At 45.2% G+C, this 22230-nt stretch overlaps 1 protein-coding gene across 1 annotated transcript in view; it reads right to left on the bottom strand.

Moving 5' to 3' along the window:
* Nucleotides 1-22230, bottom strand: part of Plxnc1 (plexin C1) — a 159921-nt gene that overhangs the window by 15866 nt on the left and 121825 nt on the right. Inside the window, exons 23-25 of the mRNA XM_031350348.1 lie at nucleotides 21191-21337; nucleotides 7079-7256; nucleotides 4646-4749 (exon numbers count right to left, since the gene is read on the bottom strand). Coding sequence (XP_031206208.1) covers nucleotides 4646-4749; nucleotides 7079-7256; nucleotides 21191-21337 — 429 coding nt within the window. The remainder of the gene's footprint in view (nucleotides 1-4645; nucleotides 4750-7078; nucleotides 7257-21190; nucleotides 21338-22230) is intronic.

The following is a 22230-nucleotide window of genomic DNA, read 5'->3' on the forward strand; positions in this document are numbered from 1 at the left end:
ATTCAGATAAATTGAAATCATGTAACTTTTCTCATCATAATGCAATAAAAGTTTTAAAAAAAAAAAGAAAAAAGATTCCAAAAACATGTTATTTGTGGGGACAGCTTAGAGCTAAGAGCACTCGCTGCTCCTCCAATGGACCCAAGTTTGGTTCCCTATACCTATACACACTAGTCGGCTCACAACCACTTATAACTCCAACTTGGGGATATGAAACCTCTCTCTCCTTCCTCTGAAGGCATCTTCACACATGTACTTTTATATAAGCATAAATAATAAAAGTCAATCTTCATAAAAATGTTATTTATATAGGTAAAAAATGATCAACCATTAGCAAGTTCATATAGCTCGGCTTTTTTTTTAAATAAATGGAATTATACCTCTGAGTTTTTACTGAAAATGACAAATGTGATCTGAATTTAAGGAAAATAATCTAAAAAGCACAATGATCAATACAAATTACTTCAGGGAAACCTTCCCTGGTATCTTTGATTCTTCAGAGCCACTCTGTGAAAGGCTGTTCACTGAAACAGAGTCTTGTCCCAGGAGCCATGAGATTCATCACAGGACTTCAAGAGAAGTGAACCTTTTCTATCAGCATTAGAGAATGCTTACTACCAGACTGTTTCATAGATCAGGCCCAGCTCTCCAGCCAGGAAGCCTGAGATCAGGACCATGGGCTAAAATCCCCACTCAGAAACAATTTTGCTCCACTGGCTTAAGCAGAGCCATGGTTTGGGAGGGAAATTCTTTCTATTAGCTGATGACCTTGGAGTGTCTAGAGAAGCCAAATGAATATGGCCAAGTTTCTTACCCTCCCAGCCTTGAATATAAATGACATTGTTCAATTTGTGGGGCAGTAAAGAGGACTGATGTTGCTGATGTTGGCAAAGCCCCTAGATCAGTATGTGGAACAGCTGCAGTCTCTTTGTTGGTTAAATAAACCAACATCTAAGGGTGCCTTTTTGAGGTAGTCCAATCTTTTTATTAAGGAGCTGAGATGAAATGTCTCCAGGTTCATGGCTCTTACCTCACACATCATCCGAAACATTTCTGAGAACTATAAATGTCCTCCAAATGGCAAAGTTGGTGTCAGCAGTAATTACTTGCTCACTAGCATACAATGTTCTTCAACTACTTAGTGGTTTGTCATCTTTTCTCCCTCCCCAAAACTCACAGCTCAGAACAAGATGTGTGATCGGTAGAGAAAACTTCCTGTCCCACTAAACACCTGACTTGCAGCCCCTGTGCTACCCTATGGCAGGGTGTGATAATGTGGCCCAGCAAAAGGTCACAGGGGTTGCTGAAGGAAAGAGGAAGGAAGTCCAGCCGGCAAGCATGCCTCCACAGTCTACCCTGATGCTACCAGGAGGATACCCTTCATAGCAAACACCCAGAGCCAGATAGGGGAGTTTGGGAGGACTTCATTATAGAGAGAGAAGTCGCTGGTTGCATGTGTTTATGAAGACATTGGCTCACAGCTCCCTTCCTGTACAAGATGGAGCAATTACTGGAGCAGAGATTTACTGTCCTCTGCATGCATCTCCTAGGAATGAAGAGACATAATACTTCTGGCCTAATAGCATCAGGCTAGGGTGGGCATCAGTGGAGCCCAGGACTGTAGACAAGGCTGGGTGCTGACTACCACAGATGCTGCCATAGAAGGCAATTGTCGAGATGCGGGAAGTTAGATTGGAAACCATGCAGGAGGTTGACAGAGCAGCAGCAGCTTGGAGCTCTGGGGATGGCACCTGACCCTATATTCTGTACTCTCTGACCCCCTAGTATTCTCAGAGCAAAGGTCAAGTAAAGACTTGCCACACCCCATTGTTACCCTCACAAAATGAGGTACAAGAAGCTGGGTCTTACACTTCAGCAGGAGACTGTTTAGACAGAAGGAGGGACTGGCCGTCACTGACGATTAAAGCCTAACTAATTTGGACTAATTGGGGGGAGGTAAGTCTGAATCACTTAGAACTCTGAATTAGACCCTATTTTTAAATGAAATATAGTTTTTTTTTCCTTTCAAGCACATACAGTGACTCAAACTAGGGTGCTTTGGTAAATGAATAAGAGTGATAATTACCATCTTGTCTCTTTGGAGGGAAAAGCAAGTACTTGAAAATGGTTTTCTTTAACGAAAGGGCAAAAGCAAACGTCAGCCCAGCCCTCTCAATTTATCCCAAATTTCACGTCTGTAGAGGTGCCATTAAAATCAAGTGCAGACTCAAGCAGCCAAAGATGGGGTGGATGCATTTCTTCAGCTCAGTCCTTAGGAACGCAAGCTTTTGGACTGGTCCAGCTTTGGGGAGCATGGCTGGCTAACCTTCCTGGATTCCTTCAAGCGCTCTGCATTTATTTGCCTTGCAGCTTATCTTTTTAAACATAAGCAGAATCCGTTAAGCTCTCATGTCCTGGTCTTGTCATTTATTACCACCAGGCAGCAACACTGGGTTATGAGGCCAATAAATCATCAGGACGGGAAGTGACTACAGGCTGGATTAATTTCATTATCATCCTTAAGCAGATAGGTGTCTAGTACGAGAGATGTCTCCAGGAAGAGTGATGCTTCATCTCTCCTGACAGGCTGCCTGTGCCTTGCAGACAGCTGTGTGCTTCTGTTTTCTCTGTGGGAATGACCTGTCCTGCCTATCCCTATTAAGAGTATTAAGTGGCCATCCCCCTCTTCAGGGTCCCACCCAATGCCATATGGTTGGGGAGAAGGTGAAACAGAGAGCAGGGGAGGCTCATTGGAGCAAGGCCAATACTCCAGCCAAGAGCACCAAAAAGGAACAGCAACACCTGGATGCCTTCGGACAACCAGACCAACTTGACACCCAGACCCACAGAGAGGAGATGGTCTAAAGCCCTGAATGCACAGTGATGCACTAAGACCCTCTCAGACCTTCCACCCACTTACATCCCTTGGGACTATTGCTGCCCAGGAACCCATCCTGAGAAAACTGTGGGAATTTTCACAACCTCCCCCCATCCCACCCCCCCCAACCCCCAAGCAAAGAATGCTGGGTTTGGCCAAGTGATTCAGAGTCAGGCAACTTGAGCTGTAGAGGACTTACATGGAAGGGGGTCAAAAGTCTCTGTCAAGTCTCCAGAAGTAGCCACAAGGCCCCAATGGCAAGACAAAATGCAAGGATGGGATGCTTCCTGCTCCTAACTCTCCAGGCACCTGCTTAGGAATTTGTCTCGAGTGCAAACAAGATCAAGGTGAAGCCTGGCAAAGCCCAAAGTCAACCCTGGTGCTTTGGGACCACGAAGCAGCTACTCTTCCTCTGGATTCTCCTCTCAGAGAGAGAGCAACTTCCCCTTCTGAGTGCCATCCTTGGCCCTCCTACTTCCATCCAGAAGGACTACAGTGCCCACCTTCTGAGCCCCCTGTGACCATTCACAGTACCCCCTAGCTAGGGACACTGTGCTCTTCTGGACAATGTTGTTCCTCACCAGAAGGTTTCCCTATTTCCTGTCCATCACAACCACTTTCTGAGACACAAATTTAGACCCTCTGATGCCCCACACTGTCCTTGAGATATAAACTAGGAAGAAGCCCGAAGGGCTGGTTAGGAAACAGACCCCTGGTCTCAGCCCATCTATAAAGTATGTTACACAATGCCTCTTCCCTTACAGGACTGCTGTAGGGTGATACTAACCAAAAACCAGAAAAGCTGAGTCAGCATTCCACCCACTATGTTCTCAGGTTAGCACATTTCCTCCTGGGAACTGGCCAGTCTGAAAGCCATTCTGTCCAACATGCCTACTCTCTTTCTCCTGCTAGACAGAGATAGCCCAGCACCAGACTCAGCTTAGCTATGGCTTCCATAGGAAGCCTCCTATGGGTCTGCAATCTATAGCACTATAGTATCATACAGTGTTACCTTCCTTTCTTCTCCCCTACAGTCCCAGTTCTTAGCATGTAACAGACACTCAACAAAGATTTGGATCAATGCTGCTGAATGAATCCCAAAGTCTCTATTTTCAGGAACTTCCCCTGGTTCCTGTCTAGTCTCATACAGGCCTGTGGCACTCAGTTCTCTTGAGACGTCATGAGCACACTTTACTGATTTCATCATTCACCCAGCATGGGAGTCAACGGGCTGAAGGAGGTCAAGGGGATGAAGGGGACATCACTGAATAGTGCAAACCAACAGGACATTTAGAACTTCCTGAGAACAAGATGTCTGCATAAGAGGTCACAAGGTCAGTACAGTGGAGAAAGGGGAGGCTGAGGGTTCTACTCTGCTCAGCACTGATACACTTGACATGCCAGAGGGGCATGCATATGTGATAATATACCCACAGGTTTCCTACACACACACTGCACAAGGCTAGGCAGTCTTGCCAAGGCCAAGTCTCTGATCTAAATGGCAAGATAGAGACTCAGATGGCATGGTGCTCTATGTCTTATGAGGAGTGGGACATGGGATAGGAACGCCATGAGAGATAGAAATGCCTGGTCTCACCTGAATGAGCAGAGAAGGAAAACATGTCTCTTAGAAATAAGCAACCCGCAAACCACTGAGAAATAGTGAGTCTTAATTTTGTTTTTAAAGGGCTTTCCTAGTACTTGAGTTACCCAGTCCAGGAAGGACTGTAGGTAAAAAAGGAATGGGTAAGGCTGTCTTGGTCTTACCTCATAGTGGCCAATGGTGTTTAGCTTGGTTATTCCATCTTCAAGAATCACAGAGGAACTGTCAATGTCCAGGAGTTCTTTCTGCCGTGTTCCTACCTGAAGCTCTGAGAAAGGGGAGAAGCGTTTAGGTCCCTTCTAAAAACACAGTTTAAAAAAAAAAGGTGCTGCCTAGTCACTCTTACAAATGTTATTCATAATGTCTAATAATAATGTTAGTAATGTTTAGCATGAATGAAGTAGTAAAGGTTTGTGGGAAGGCGTGGAGATAGCCAGACAGACAAAACGCTCTGGGCTTGTGTCTGCCACCTAATATTTCAGACCACTGTTCCTAAAACATTACACCAAGTCAAATCTGGAAGTGGAGACCCCAAAGACAGAGCCATCATCTGAAGGATTAAAACCTTCCAAAAATACCTCCAGTGTTACCAGTCCATGTGCATGCTCACTCACAGAGCACAACGTGAGCACGTTTCTCCACGGTTCCTGCGAATCACTGTTTATCAATGCACCAACCAAGCTAGAACGGTCATTCTAGTCAGAAGGGAGCCACAGATAAGAGTTGTGTTTTCTTGAATTTGTGCAGTATTTTATAAATTGTTATATTACTATCAACGTAACAATTTAGCAACATATAAATATTTGGAGGTTACACACACGCACAGTCACACACACATGCAAATCTGAACTTCCAATTTCTCTTTTTAAAAACCTAGCAATGGGGGCTGGGGAGATGACTCAGTTGGTAAACACACCTGCCTCCAGACATGACAATCTGAGTTGTGTTCCCAGGACTCACATGGTAGAAGGCAAGAACCAACTCTCATGGTTGTCTTCTGTCTGCACAAGTGTGAGCACATGTGCATTCACATGCACAATAAATAAAAAAGTAATTAGATTTTTTTTTTAACTCTAGCAATGGCCAGATACGGTCGGTAGTAACTCATGCCTATAAGCTCAACATTCAAGAGGCTGAAGCAGGAGGATCATCACAGGTTCAAGGTTAGCTTGCATTCAATAGTGAGTTCTAGGTCAGCTAGGGCTACAACAGTGAGACCCTGTCTCATCTCTCCCTTTCTCCCCCCAAATCTGGCGTCAGTGGCTCTGTAACAACCAACAAGGCAACTTCTGCACAATTCAAATGGCTCTGCCATCTTAGATAGTCTTTCCCAGTTAGGTCAGGCCCTGCTATTTCCAATTCCTAGGTGGTAACATTCTGTGTATATATGCTTTCTGCTAATCGGGACACAATGCCACAAGCTTGTTCTACCCTTGCCTCCCAGCTTCAGGATTGGGGGAGGACACCTGGTTGGCGTGAACCCGGGAAGGGCCTTTCAGACTCTCCTATGGACTTGCCTGAGGAAAAGAGAATGCTGCTGGGCTGTTTTCCTGTGGTTAGTGGGCTGGGTGTGCCCACGTTCTTTGTGGTCAGAGCCACACACTTGCAAGGTAGTATTCAAGTCAAGGAAGCTGATGGTTTGGGTCAGGCATCAATCCGGTAGATGGGGCTGCCCCTTCTGCTTTTATCTAAGCCAAGGAGTTAAACCCTCCTTAAGCTGCTGAGTACTCCAGGCCATGCAAGGAAACAAGACCCTGGCACAGAGAAGTGCCTAAGCAGCCTGCTTTCTTCGAAGCAGGCATTTAAGTTGCTACACATTTGCATGGTCTCCCCCAAATCTCCCAGGCCTGCCTCCAGGCTTTTCTCAATGGTTTTAGCAGGAGGTTTGATTGGTGGGGGAGGATTTTAATTGCCTGCTTAGTGGAGGCCTACAACTGTACATGAAGGAGAGATGAACCTTGTTACGCTGTCTGTCACCGCCACAATTCGATTCTTCTTTCCTGTCCCATTATCTGTTCTAAAATCCCACAGCAGTCTCTTGGGAGGGTTTCACTGAGCTCAACTTGAAAATGTTGATGAACATTTGAGAGAACCGGAGCCCTGTTAGCTCGCTCACACATATGCTCTCCTTTGCAGTATACCAATAGAGCCCGCAAATGAATTCATAGCAGATGCTGCTTCGGGTTGGGGGAGGACGGAGGGTACCCTTAATGCAGGATGCAATGAGCAGGGAGGGAGATGACCTTTCCAGCAGGCTGGAGTTAACACTGTGTGGCTGAGCCACCCACTAATGACACGCTCCGTATCACAACAAACAAATCAAATGCAGTGTGAAGTGCAACACATCCAGGAGGGCATAGGCTTTACACCTCTCTGTTCTTCTTGAAGCAGGGTGATTCTAGGTGGTCCCTGGGTCACAATCACATTGATTTGCAAATACAGTATTTGTTTAAAATGGTATCTCGGAAAGATGATTCTTTCTAGGAAGAATCGAGAAGCTCAAGAGAGCCAAACAGTCCTTGGGTCCCCGGGGAACAACTCAGGCCATATAATTGTCACTGAACGGAAAGAAAGGAGGAGGAGAAAACGAAACTTACCAAGACCAATCTCATTGAGCTGGAGTCCGTATGGAGAACCATTTTTGCTTAGGAAGGCTTGGAAAACCTTTTCTTTGGCTTGGCCTATGGTATCACAGTCAAGAACGTTGACTGAAATATTCCGGCAGACATCTGCACTCTCGTTTTCTGGGATTTTTTCAAAGACAACATTTAATGCCTGCAAGAATACAAACAGGTTCCCAAGTCTATTAGGTAACTACAGTCTGAAAGGCATTCATAAGAGACACGCGTGCTTCTGACAGCACATTAGCAAACAGCAGATCGCATTATACTACTTTAATCTTTTTTTCCATAATTCATCCTTTTCAGAGATAATGGAAGGGAAAACAGAAAGTTAAAACACTCATTACAGAGCAAGCATTGAATAAATATATTGGAGAGGAGAATATATACACACATAAAAATCTGCAAAAAAACCCGGTGATTTCTAATTTCATCCTTAAAAAAAAGAAAAGAAAAAAAAGAAAGAAAAGAAAAAAATGACTTGGAAAAGATTCCACAGCAAATGAGCGCAGACGGGTGATTATCTTTTTTATTAACAGAACCACAGAGTCCCAGAAGTGATAGTCCAGGTGACAGGAAAGGTTAAGAGGTCCCGGTATTGATCATACCAAAGAGGTCACTGTTTAATATGCAGCATTAATTATGGCAACATTCACCTCCCCCTCCACTTTCAACATCTGCAGTCAGATGTTTCTGAGTCCTCATTAAAATACTGAGATCCCCACCCTGCACTATTATTCCTGCATTAATTACGTTCCTGAGCTTTTGCTTGCATTGTGTCAGTTACTGGTCTCCCAGTGCGGCAAAACCTCAAAATTTAAGTAATGGGGGAAGGAAGTCTTTGTGTATATGTGAAAACATAGAACTAGGGAATATTCTAAAAAAATAACCTAAGAGCCAGCTCAGCTTTACTTTGTCTAAGAACAAATACAAAGATCTAAAAAATGCCCAAAGTTTTATGTGCTACAGATGCTGGGGTGGGGGTGAATCAGAGTGAGCAGAGGATTTGGTAAACAGCATCGCATGGTTCAGATGCCTGGGCACCATTGTCAGTGAGTTGGGGGACTTGGCTATAGTGTGAAATGCATCGTTAACGTTTGGGGGCCTGGCTTAGGGAGGGAGTGCCAAAGGCTCCAACTGTGGATCTGGAACGAAAGGAAAACAGTCCTGACTCCATAGAAGTTCATTGTGGTGTACAGATTTCAGGTCCAGTTAGTTTGGGTATATAATGTTCTCATTTGCAAGTTTTTTTTATAATAAAGTTCATAAGAGAAAATCTGAAAAGAAGTGAAAACAGATAAACTGGAGAGTGGAGATCCTTATGATTACCTAAAATGCATATGGAATGGGGGCCGGTGGGAGTGGGGGGGGGGCTGGGTCAGTCGTAGAGAGAGCTTGCCTAGCATGCATGAGACTCTGAATTCTATTCTCTCTATTAAAATAAAATGTGTATAACAGCATCTGCCTTCTAAGACGGAGGTCAAGGAGACAGCACCCAGGGGTGCTGCAGAGCTAAAGGATAATGGTGGTGATGACTTATTCAGTTGATACCTTCACCACTGTAACATTAGGGTCAGTGTACTTTCATCTGGACACAGAGACTCAGTCCACACTGCCCAGCAGGACTGTCTGCACGCATAGTGTTTCAGAAGGAAGACCCTACCCACGAAAGGAACCATGTGGCTCCTAGCTTTAATCCCAGACCACTACTAGCCAACTGACTCACTTCCCTGGGTCTCCACCTCTCACTTGCAACATGTAAATGATGGTAACTGACTTCTGATAGTACCTGATGATGAATGAACATCATTCTTAGAATCATGACTGGTTGACCTGTGCTTGGGGCATATGGCTCACAGACCCCCCCACAAGGTCATGAGATATCTGAAATTCTGGGCAGGTTCTGTATGAGTCATGTATTCTTTAGCAACTGTGTCCCCATGGTAAGTTTCTTAGATACCGTATGTCTCAGTATGGGGGCACAGTAATTTCAAGGACACTATTGAGGCCTTTGGTTTCATCACTTAACCAAAGGTCCCCCCACCAAGCACTTTCACCTTCGGATCTAGGATTTCAACACAGGCCGTATTAAAGGGAAGACCTTGCTCTGGGATACTGCATAGAGTTCTAGGCCTCATGGTCACATGGTGCTATGTAAATGTCCAGAGTACTTTTTGGCTAGCCAGGATTCTACATACGTATGGTCATGTTGGCTTATTGTCATGGAAGCTTCAGGAGGCAGCAATTTCAGTGAAACTCAATAGGGCTTTCCCAAGGCAGAGAATGAGGCACCATCAGTGAGAAAGTGAACTTGACAAGGAACAGATTCTTTTGTTATTTTTATTGGTTTTTTTCAAGACAGGGTTTCTCTGTATAGCCCTGGCTATCCTGGAACTCATTTTGTAGACCAGGCTGGCCTCGAACTCAGAAATCACCTGCCCCTGCCTCCCAAGTGCTGGGATTAAAGGCATGTGCCACCACTGCTCTGCTAAGGAACAGATTTTTATCTACTCTGTCTTTAGGAAGGTGGTTATCACAGGTCATCCAGCCTACGGCCTTTTACTATATATAACACCCAAGACAATATTTGTCCCCTACAATCCCATTTATGATACGATAGTGACTTTAGTACAGACCTAGCCAAATGATTTAAATGCAGAAATTAGTAGAATCTGCATTTTGGAGGTTGTCAGTAGTCTCAATGTGCTTCAAATAAGTCCTTGTTCTAAAATGGAGTCACACTTGTCTAATCTCTAAGAAACCCTGTGTTCTGGGCAACCCAGCCATGAGCAAGGGGTTCAAAATGGCTTTCCACTCATGAACAAAAACCAGAAAATATCAGGCAAAGGAGTACCAGGTGAGTGGGACAACTGCAGGTTACTGTCTAGAAGAGCCCAACATGGCAAACTCTCATACTCAAGCCCTCTTTCTCACTTCCCTTCTTTACAGACATTAGGTCCTCTAGGTATAGAACTGCCAAATGCATTTCAAGACATGCCATTTTTAGTGGGGGAGGGATGTTTAACTCAAACTCAGCATGAGGAGCATGCTAAACACATACTCTGTCAGTTAGCTACACTCCCAGCCCTATGACATACTTGACTCTTTTAACCCGCCCCCCTCCCCAAGGCAAAGGTGGTTATATTGCTGGTTCAATTCCCACTTTAGAGTGTGGAAACAGAGACACTGAGGGGTGAATTGCTCCAGGGACAGAGTTTCTAAGTCTAGAGATACTGTGTGTATACCCACTAAGCTGGTGTCAGGGCTCACTGAGCTAGAATGTCCCTCCTAAGCTCTAACCCATCATCCCAGGGCTCTGAGGATCCCCCAGGACTCCTCCTAGCCTTCAGGAAGCTTTGCTCATGCCAGCTATAAGCAGGCTCCTTAACTAGAGCCTTAGCATATCCTGGGATAGTTAGGGAGCATTTGGAAGTAAATTCTGTTCCTGTGGCCAGGTTGCTATTTCTTTACTTGTGGCTCTTCATATGTGGAGAGTGAAGTTGTCAAAGGCTTCCAAAATAAATATGAATGGAAAACACCTTTTAATCAGAGCCTCAGCCATCCTGGCTCATGAAATAGTTTTATTGGCATTTACAAAACAACATTCTGTTGCTACCTAAAGGGCACCATTGTCTTTAACAATAACACCTCTTTATGGGCAATAAATGTTCTTAAAAACATAACCAAAAGGAAAAAATACCTTAACTGCATGTAAACTAATGTAAATCTGCCACTGCCTCCACAGTTAGATGGGTGGAAAAGAGGTAAAAAGGCGTTTTACAGAGTCCACAGGGAATTCTGAGAGTAAATCCAGACGCAAATTGATTTGTGTTCATTTTTCACGCTGGCACTGCTTAGTGCTCAGACAGCAGTTTCCTAGACTGTGAGTAGAGGGCCCCCTCAGGACAGGCCCAAGTGTTAATACTCCCATCCAGAGCAGAGACACCCACCTGAGCCTCTTCTATGCTAGGGAGCAGTAAGTGTCCTCTTTGTGTCAGAATGTGGGCATGACCGGGTTGATCTTTGGCCAGTGCCCCATGGCGTCATCTCTGGAGTGGATGTATCACCTGTGCAGCCCCTCCCCTGCTGAGGCCGCAGAGCCAAGCTCCTCTGTGTGCTCCTTGGTGTTGGGGATTGCTTAAAACATGTTCTCATGTTACTCACAACAGGTATGGAAGATATACCTGTCACCTAAGGACACACACACTCAGAGAATCCCTTGCAGGCATGCCAGGAGAATGGAAGGCTAATAAGAACCATTCACTCTGGGCCAATTTTCTCTAGGATCTACAGCTCCTTTTCTGACCACCACAAAAGGCTGGTTCTTTGAAGCACATTCTTTTTCTCTATTGGCCCTGTAGCCCCTTACTTCCTTGGCATAAAATACCAGCTAAGTGGAGGTAGCATTTGTGCTTAGTGTCTAACTAACCAACAGCCATGCAATCTCTTTTGGTTGATGACCAGCAAAGAACCCAACCACCATAGAGGAATGCCCTTGGTGGCAGCCTCCTGTCTTCTTCCACCAGGGAGCATTCATGTGGCTAAGCTCTGGACAAGGATACAGAAGACTCTTTATCCTAACAACAACAACAACAACCAAAAGGTCTGGGGGTGAGAGGGAAGCTATGGCAGCCATCTTGTAAGTACAAGGCCATGACCAAGAACATCCAGAGATGGCGATCCTGGGTTCTGTTGAAGATGGCTGAGTATATGGCTGTTCCTTAGGTGTGGACAACACTGGCCTCCAGTCTGCAGTTCAGGTCCCATTGGTTCCGTTTTCTCTAACTTGGAGCTGGATGTACCCAAACCAGTGCCCCTCACTTTGCCAATTTTTAATGGTAGCTAAATTCATTGATAGTCCCATTTATTGTGCATCCATTAGTGTAGGGCATGGTAGATGATACCATTATCCCCAGTGCAAATCCAGATGGGAAGCATTGGTAAACTAGGCTAACTGTGAGACAAACACAAGTTCTAAGACTGGGTACAGTGAGTATGATGTTTAATCTTGATGGCCAGCCTGACTGCATCTAGATGAACTGAGAGAGACAAGTTTTGGCATACCTAGGAGGGATTTATTTTTTTATCTGTTTATTTGAAGTGGAAGGCTCACCCCACATGTGGGCAGCACCCTCAGGTGACAGCCCAGATAAAGGAGGTCTGAAAAAGCACCTTTGCTTTTGGCTCCACTGTCTTCATGTCTTATTGGTAAGCTCATCTACACTGCTGTCACCACCACTACCTGCTTTGCTGATAGAACTCAGTTGCTGCTGAGTTCTGCTGCACAGTGAAGACCAATGGCTTTCCAGGACTCCCCCAGGCATTCACCAGCAGGCAGGGACTGCTGGGGCATCTAGCCTCATGGACTGAGCAGCTTACTGGAGAGATAAGCCTTTCCAGTGTGAGGACAGTAGCTGTTGGATTACGCCAATTATATCACATAGGCTATTTAATCAACCTTCTCCTGATATACATTCATGTCATCAGCTCTGTTCATCTAAAGCAGTGGTTCTCAACCTTCTTAATGCTGTGATCCTTTAGTACAGTTCCTCATGTCATGGTGACCCCCAACCATAGCATTCTTCAGTTGCTACTTCATTATTGTAACTTCACTACTGTCATGAATCAGTATGTAGATATCTGATATTCAGAATATTTAATATGCCATCCCAAAGGAGTCATAACCCTCAGATTGGATCTCTGTTCCAGAGAGCCCTGACTAATAAATAATACAGCCAAGTGGAAACAAATGGGGTGATTGGAAGGTTCTAGTTTTGAGGGGGGGTGTTCACAGGAAGAGATCTTGGGGGAGGCTTCATGGAGGAGGTAGCATTTGAATAGGTCTGGAAAGGAGGCCATGAGGGAGGCGAGGGAGGCCTCTGGACATGAAGACCTTCAGCTACCCAGACTGAGCAGACTGGTGAGCAGCAGGGCTTCAATCTTAAGTCAAGAGACCAGACCAAGAAGCAGAGAAAAAGAATTCCACCTTCTTAGAATGTGAGCGAGCGGAGACCTCCTGGTCCACCTCTGCCTTCCCCCAAACCACCACCTGCTGCAGAGGGAGAAGCCCTGTGTTATTTTTAGAGGAGAGAGTGATGAGGACAGAGCTTGGAGTTTCTAATAATAATAACAATAGCCGGCACTTATCGAACGCTTACCACATCCCAGCAATGAATCTGCTAATTTCATCGAATCCTCACAACTCTGTGAGGTGAGGGACTATTATTAGCCTCGTTTAACAGATGGAGCCGGGGAGATACACCGAGGTCTGGAAGCTTGTCCCAGATTACAAATCTGGGAGGGTCACACTTGACTGTGTCCAGACTCCCACTGAAACGCCAGGAGGCTAGGCATAGTGCTCTCCTTGCTGAGGGCAGTCACTCTATACCCAGCTGAGGTTCTCCATTAGTAGACAGTGGGTGGGCACACACCAGGCACTAGAGGAGGCTTGACCTTTTGACTCTGGCTTGGCACCAAACTGTGCACTACGCACCCTCTGGAAGCATGTGTGGATCAGCACCACTGTGTATAGCTTGCGGGAGCCTCTGGGCATTGTCCTGTCTCAGCTGTTGGGTGTGGCCACATGACCACATTCTGGCCAATGACTTTAAATGGATGTGTTATGTGGCAACCCCTGGGAAACGACCTTGCAAGACAGCTGGTGACCATCTGTCCTTTCTAGTGTAGCCCTGCTGAGGTCCTGCTGAGGCAATTGGAAAGAGGCTGAGAAAGCAGACGTCTCATTCTAAGAAGTTACCTGCAGGCATCCCAGAGCAGGGAGAAATCAGTCTTTCTGCTGCTTGGTCTCTGGCATCTGGACCTCTGTTCTACACAGCTGCACTGCTTCCTAATAACTGTATACAGAAGGAAGCCACCAGGCAGGCAAGGCCATCTGGAGACTCACAGTGCACAGGAGAGCACTAGATGAAAATGGCCGGTCTTTTCCCAGCATGCCCCAAGCCAGCCTCTTTTAGATAATTGTTGAGGTTTACCACTGTCAACTCCTGCCCCACCAGTCAGAGTATTCTCTGCCATTTGGCTGTCTGTGCCCAGACACTGGAGACACGTGTAACCTGTACAGAGCTAACACAACACATGGGTACTTTGGATGTGTTTATGACAACATGGCGACAGAGCTGGCTAACCTGGCTCCCCTGCCTCACCAACTGTCAATAAATAACTAGAAGGACCACAGAAGAGATATTCCTTGAATGTACCTTAAAGGTGATAAGAAAAATACTGTCACAAAGAATGACCACTTCCTCCATGCTAGGGAAGGCAACTAGCTAAGTGTGTTACACATAGAATTTTCTGATTTTAACACAAGTCAGGAAGGTCACTGTCAGAAACCTACAAGGTTAGGCTTTTAGCACCAACTATTCATAGATGAACAAATAGGCTGATGGGTGGCAACTTGCCCAAATCACACAGTAATGGATGGAGACCAGTTTCATACCTAGGGCTGTCAGAGCCTAAATCCCATGTCTTTGACCCTAGCCCCACAGCACACGGGCAAATAACTACGTCCTTACTTGGCTAGTGGTTCTCCCAAGCTTGAGGTATGGAGGAAACAGAAAAACTGAGGCTTCCTGGAGACAAGAGATAAACTGGATATGGGGAGAGTCCTGTCCTAGGAGAGGTCTATAATGTCACCTGGTTAGCTTCCCTGACACGTCCTCGGCTAACAGGGACTAGATGCAGTTAGCTTCCCTGAGCTGTCCTCTGCTAACAGGGGCTGGATGCAGTTAGCTTCCCTGAGATGTCCTCTGCTAACAGGGGCTGGATGCAGTTAGCTTCCCTGAGCTGTCCTCGGCTAACAGGGGCTGGATGCAGTTAGCTTCCCTGAGATAGCCTCGGCTAACAGGGGCTGGATGCAGCTACGTCCTTGAATAGAATTAGAATTCCTATCAAGTAATTGTAAAGGAATTTTTTTAGAAACCAGCAACTTTGTTGTAAATGGTCTTTGAGCAGTAATTGTTCTCATTCAATAAAAGCTATAAAATGTATTTCTACTTTTATTTCAGAGCCAAATGAAAGTCAAGAGGAAACTCTCCTTCATATACCAAACTCAGAAAGGCTGTGGCTTGCTCTGTATAGCCAGCGGTCCAAGTGGTTTCAACAGTTGTCCCCTCAGCCCTTACAAGCCCTGCCTGCCTTCAACTGTCTCCCTAACTCTGCACTCGCCCGCCTTCCCCTAACAGAATTACAGTGGGCAGAGAAGTGTGGAAGAAAGCCTTTTGTCCTCTGAACAAGACAAGGTGACGAAGGCAATGTCCCCAATTTGTTTCTGTGACCAGTTTCTCTATACTTAGAATGCTTGCACATCCTAGAATGGAGAAATTAGAGCTAGCAAAGATTTGAGGGCAGCGAGAACACTTTGCCTAGTGCTTTCAGGTTAGAGGTAGGATTCTAGATCCCTCCCCTTTGAGTGTCAGTTTAAGAGCTGGCAAATTATCTATTGAGGATCAGATAGGAAATATTTAAGGCTTTGAGGTTCATATGGTCTTTGGTGCAACTAGTTAATACTTTCTGCCATTGTTAACAAAGAGCCAACCAGACATAATACAGAAATGAATGCATGGAGCTGTGTTCCAATAAGGCTTTATTCATAAAAACAGCCAAGGGGCATCATTTGGCCCCAGGCTATTGACTGGTGATTCCTGCTATATATAAAACACCATCTTCAAATGGAAAATGACAATGCTGAAATTATTTTTGTTTCTACCATGCTTTGCAATACCACTCTCCCATTCAAATAGTAACCAGGGCCTGCCTCTTGTTTCACTTCCAAGATCAGATGGAATGAAGTGTGTTCAGAGTGTTAGGGCCAGAATCAAAGCAACTGTTTTGTAAAAGGTATAAATAATGAAAGAATAATTAATTTGAACCACAGAGATGAAAATTAAATACTTTTGTACTGAGATAACTAAATTATTTCTCTAATTCCAAGACAATAGGCGTGAAGAGAAAGACCACGAAGAGGAACGGTGCTGAAAGCACTCATTTAAAGTTAATTTTTCATTTTCCACAGCTTGCCATTGACCAGGGAATGACTTACCTAACACGATTATGAAAAATGGTTTCACTCTTTGATCAGGAGCTAACTATGATGCTAGTAATGGTTTCAGTATTATCTCAAGTCATAATGGAAATGATTTGCACTATGGTAGAAAGAAAAAAAAAAGAGCTTAAGAATTGTTAATTAACTTCACTGTTTCTCCACAAATGCTAGGAGTATTAAAAACAAGATTGCTGAAGTGCAAACATCAGGACTTAATGAACAATGGGATGTAATTGAAGTAACAGAGAACGGCTTAATCGGGACAGTGGGTTGTTTAATTACGGGGATAATGGATCTTCTGCAAGGACAAGCTAAATGGAACCAAAGGGGTTTGAGAGAGGTGAGGAGAACACACAGAAATCCCTGCTCAGGATAGCCAGTGTTGTGTTAGATAGAGAATGTCGCATTAAACATGCCTGTCCCCAAACAGTAACCACTGGGGCACAGGGTGACTTGGTTGGGCTGGCATAAACCTTCCACAAATCACAACAGAAGCCTTGGCGTTTCTGCAGGCATGTCCCTGGGCTTTGTCAAGAATTTCTAATAATCTTAAAGACTTTCGTACAGATATGAGAACGAGTGTAATAATGTGTTTGTCGGAACTCTGTTTCCCAGGGTGCCAAGATGCTATCTCTCCGATACAGCAGATTGGCAAGCTCATTTCCTGGGTTTAAGAGTTCAAAAAACCATTTCTCGCTTAACTTTGATTACAAGTCAAACTTCTCCTGCTAATTCAGCACGCCTGTTACGAGTTATTGGTTTTTCTCATCTCCTCTTGAAACCGAGGCAAATGTCCCTTCTCCCATGTGGCATACTTTCCTGGAACTGAAATTCTCCAAGTTGGAGGCCCTCTGCAAACATGTTTCTGACATACAGGAGAGTGGGCAAGGGCCCTGCTGTGGCACCAGAAACACTATTTAGCAAGGTCTCAATTTTGCTGTGGGGAAAACAGAGGACCAGTAGGTTTTGCTCCCACTTCTGGCTGTCAACTCTGAACTCTTGAATGGTGTATGCACCTGTGCCACACATGTGTGAGAGTGTGTGTGAAGGTCAGAGGTTAGCGGTCTTCTCTTTGGTTTTTCTTTTAATTAGGATCTCATGTAATAATCTAGACTGGCCTGGAACTTGGATGACTCTGAACTTAAATTACATTTATTTATTAATTTATATGTGCATGAGGAGAACAGAGACTGACTTGCAGGGACAGGCCCTTTCTTTCTACCATGTGGGTCCCAAGGACTGAACTCAGGTTGCCAGGCTTGGCAGCAAGCAATTTTACCAGCTGAGCCATCTTTCCATCATGAAGTCTTTCTGGATCAAGTCTTTACCTTATTTTTGGAGACAGTATCCTTTACTGAACCTGGATCTATAGGAAAGTTTTCATCCCTAGCACTGGGGTTACAGGTGTACCGCTATGACTAATTTTAACATGGGTATTGGAGATTTGAACTCAGGTCATTGTGCCTGGACAGCAAGCACTTTACCTTTAGGGCCATCTCCCCACACCTTAAAGGAAGTCTAGGATATTGTATAGAGATACACACACCCTCCCCTTAAGCATCAGAGAGTGAACCGAGATTGGTGCCATTTGACTTGCCAGATGCCAGCCTGGGGCACCCGGTCCTGGAGCCAGGGTGGTTATGAAGGGCTTTGTGAAGGCAAGTCAGAGGCATTATCCTCTTAAGATGTGCTGAAGGACAGACACCTGACTTCCCAGAACGATTTGGTAGTATAATGGTTTTAAATATGAGAAACTGGCAGTGTGTCTCTATGTTCAAGAAAACACCCTACACCTCAAAGAGAAAACATTCTAACCTAGGAGGTGTGAAACCTAACTCAGAGTTTGTTGTGTGAGGCGCTGTTTATGAGCATGCATCCAAATGGGCTTTTTCTCCAATGGGGCCCTGCCATGGCAACAGATTCTTCTATTTCAAGTTTCTCCTGTGACTCTTCTAATGGCCCTTGATAGAGCATGAACACACACACACACACACAGCGCCCCAGTTTGTTGACAACACCTTAGTCTTCAATTACATAAACCACCTCAGGCAAATGTAGCAAAGCAAGGCTTTGCAAACCACCAGGAGTGCAGCCTGGCAGGGTGGGGGGAAGGGAAGTGGAGAAAAGGTGGGGGGAAGGAAGGGAAGAAGGGGGGAACTTAGAAACAGGATGGTTCAGGCTGGGAGAACTTGTGTGAAAGGAAATGAAAACGCTTAAATTTTTCATATTGACCTTCGGGTAACATTTTTTGTCACACAAGCTTAGACTGGATCATGTGCCTTCTCTCTAGCTTCTAGTATAATCAGCCACCATGAAAGAGAGGTTGGAGCAGGTCCAACAAAAGGCATTTTAAAAAAATCATTCTTAAAGGCAAAGGCTGTAGGAGCTAGGGCCCACCTCTCTGCCAGTCTCCACTCTATCCACCGCAGATGAAGTAGAGAAGGACAGAGCATAGATTTAATTTTCCATTGCATTTCCCCCAGAGGCTATAACAGGGGAAAAAATTCAAGAGTCGACACGAATTTCTTCAACATCAAGTAACATTTTGATGATGAGTTGTGTCCTAACAAATCAGAAACACATGGTCCTAATTGACTGTGAAATAAATAACGCTTCCAAATGAAAGGGAGAGAAAGTACTCAGATGTAAAGCGCTGGAACACTATAACCTCAAAAGTTGTTTCAGACAGCTGACTTCTCCCTCGCCCTCCCCCCCTCCCCCCAGTCCACCTCCTTTCTTCTCCTCCTGGCCTGATGCAATGTGTTTCATGAAAAGAAATCTTGCTGGATCCCCCTAACCTATGTTCACTTGGGAACATTTCTCCTTAAGGCCCCTGTGATGGCTGTCTTCTGCTGTCATAACCAAACACTGGCCTCACCCAAAGCTGGGTGATTATATAGGGAGAGGACTGATTGACTTCAGAGTTCTAGAAAGCCAAGGGCATGGTGCTGGCCTCTCCCTGCCACTGCTGAGGGCCACATCTGCTTTTGGCGAGCAGCAAGAAAGACCATAGGGTGAGAGAGGAGGGAATAGAGTAAAGAATAGACTGAGGATCCCCATATGTTCCTCTTTGTGTTTGCATGTGCCTGTATGTGCACATGCATGTCTTTGTCTATACGTGCACGCACAGATGCAAGTGCATGTGTGCGCTTACATGCATCTGCATGTGTGTATCGGTGTGTTGTATATTCTTTTAATCTTTTTAACACCCCCAAGTGATGGGCCGATATGATTCTTATCTTTATTTTATATATGGGGAGACTGAGGAGGCATGGCAAGTGGAGAGACTCACTCAGTATTACACAGCTAGCCAGTGGGAGAGGCACGGTTCAAACCTGCCTGGCTTCAGAACCCAGGCCCCTAACCCCTATGCAGACAGTTCTCAAGTAGTGCCTGAGGGGCATATTAACCATGCACATCCTAAGGCTGGAGGGATCAGTGGTTAAGGGCATGTTTTGTTCTTGCAGAGGACCCACATTCAGTTCCTATCACTCTGGTTGGGTTGCTCACAACCACCTGTAACTCTGTCTCTGAAGTAATCTGATGCCCCTGGGCTCAGATATATACCTACAATTCATGTGCATGCACACACACACACACACACACACACACACATAGATAATTAAAAATAAGTAAATCTGGGCTGAAACACTGACTCAGTGGTTAAGAGCACTGGCTTCTCTTGCAGAGGACCTAGGTTCAGTTCCCAGCATCTGAATGGTAAATATAGACACATACAGACGCTCTTATACATCAAACACAAATAAATGTTGTAAAAAGTAAATTTAAAGAAACGCAAAACCTAAGTCATACTCCATACTTGTATCTAGGGTCACCTAACAATTGGTGTTTAACACTGTCCGGGCCACAGTGACACCATGATAAAGTCTGAGAACCACTGCCCTACCCTGCAGGCACTGACAGTTTTCCACAGGAGCCAGAACACTGAGCCATGTTCTGCTGAGCACACAGCTTTTTGGGGGATGCTACATAGGAATGAAAGAAACTAGAAACAGCTGATCTACTGGCTCCTTCCCACCCACAGCCATGACATAACCATAATAGGGCCTACAGCAGAGTGGCGGTGCCTTCTTCAATTAGGGAGTGAATTCTTCTACAATGATACCACAGGACTCACCACCCAGAGCAAAGCCGCAGGAGTCTTAGCTCTCCAGCGAGCAATTCCTGAATCCCACTGGAATCTACTTCTTCCCTGTCCACTAATGGGATGGTAAAGAAACCTAGAGTCTCCATAGAGCTAGAAATCAAGCCAAAGAAACAGAGCCCTTCCCCAAGTCAATGGTAATGGAAATGAGCACTATAGGCAAGCTTAGAAAGCTCCTGAGCCATATGGAAGATATTTTCCATGCAGGGCTTCTGCCACAAAACTCCCGAAGGGCCCTGAAGTACTGGCTCCTTCTCTGGGGGTGACTGAGGGCAGCTAGAGCTGGAACTGGTTAGAAGGGAAGCTCTGGGTATTTGAAACTCTTAGGCAGCCTAGCCCGTCACCCTCCTGGAGTGATCTACAGCATCTCTCTAAAAATATCTATGAGATCACAGTACATTAAGTGCGTGACAGCAAACATTTGTAACTAATCCATGGAAATAAAGGGAGGCGTCGGGGAACACAGCGAAGTTTGTCTTGTGTTATCGGTCTAAAATAAGACGGCCTCAATTTGGTTGAAATATCTCTTCACACATTGTCTTCCCCAAGCAGAGCCATTTGAGAAATTCTGATTGCAATTATAAGTGCTGAATAGGGAGCACTTTGCATTTCCTTTGACGATGCTCAAAGCTATAAGCAATCCTGATATTAAAATCTTTGGAAATTGACGAGTACCCTAGGCATCGTCACAACGCTTCCCTCCCCAACCCAAGGAATTAAAATCTATTATTCGAACATGTGTTAATATTTTATCAACTACTGCTTTTAATTAAGTAGATGCCCAGGGCCTCCCATGGTCAGGGGGACCCACCTACTTCTCTCTGCCCTTTGGGTCTGAATGGAGCACTTTAGGCAAGCTTACCACAGTATTGAATTCGGGAACCTGCCAGAGCAACCAGTCTTCGTTAAGGGTGTACAGAGCTTTGCAGGTGATCACATCCACAGGACCCTTGTTTATTTTCTGGTTCAGAGTCGTCACCAGCAAATAGAATGGCTCTCCAACAGTCTCCTTGGAAAAGATACAGAGCAACAGTTAGCTAATGAAGCCCACGGTAGTACCACGAGTGACAGGCAGCAGTATTCTCTAATAATAATCAACATGCAAAGCCCGTGAAAATATGTATCACGTCACCCAGGAAACTCCTTCACACACACTATGCACATGAATGAGCCCCACCCCACCTCCAACGCTATGGGAGGTATCCAGTAGGGCACCCCCCCCCCCCTGTAATCTCATGTTTAAGTTCCTGTCTGGCAGACTTGTGCTCATCAGTAGGCTAGTGCTTAAGAACAGTTCATGGAGGTAGAGTTATAACCTTGTTTACGTTCCCATTTAATTGCAAACCAAAAATAAGCGACACTAAAAAAAAAAAAAATACTTTACAGTTAGTCTTGGCAACAGGGACTCATGCAAGAATGTTTTAAACATTTGCTGAAGAGGGTGGCCTGTCAGTGTTCAACTGCTTTTAGTGATGGAAGTGGCTTCCTCTTGAGCTGCTTGAGGCCTGTGTCCTGCCCATGTGCCAGGCCTTGGCCCTTGCTCTTGCACAGTTTGCAGGTCAGATGGGCAGTATTCACTTCCCTGAACCTCTAAGGGCTCACCCCAGGGCTCGTCTCCAGCCCTCTCTTGTGAACACATTCCACTGAATTGGGGGGCTGGAGGGCCAAACTTTGAAGCCACTATGTTCGAAGGGACATTGGGTAGTTCAGGTATAGACTGTGTTCTACTTCCCGACATCTTCTGAGGCATGCAGCCCTGGGGCAGTTTCGGTTCCCCCTAAATAATGAGGTTTCCAGGATCCATGGGCATTAGGCTTGGCCTGTAAGCAGAGCAGGAGAAGGGCTCTGCCCAAGCCAGAGTGCCTTAGTTAAGATGAAAAAGTAGCTACAATTGGAGCCCCC

The sequence above is a fragment of the Mastomys coucha genome, unplaced genomic scaffold, assembly GCF_008632895.1.
Source record: "Mastomys coucha isolate ucsf_1 unplaced genomic scaffold, UCSF_Mcou_1 pScaffold4, whole genome shotgun sequence".
Lineage (NCBI taxonomy): Eukaryota > Metazoa > Chordata > Mammalia > Rodentia > Muridae > Mastomys > Mastomys coucha.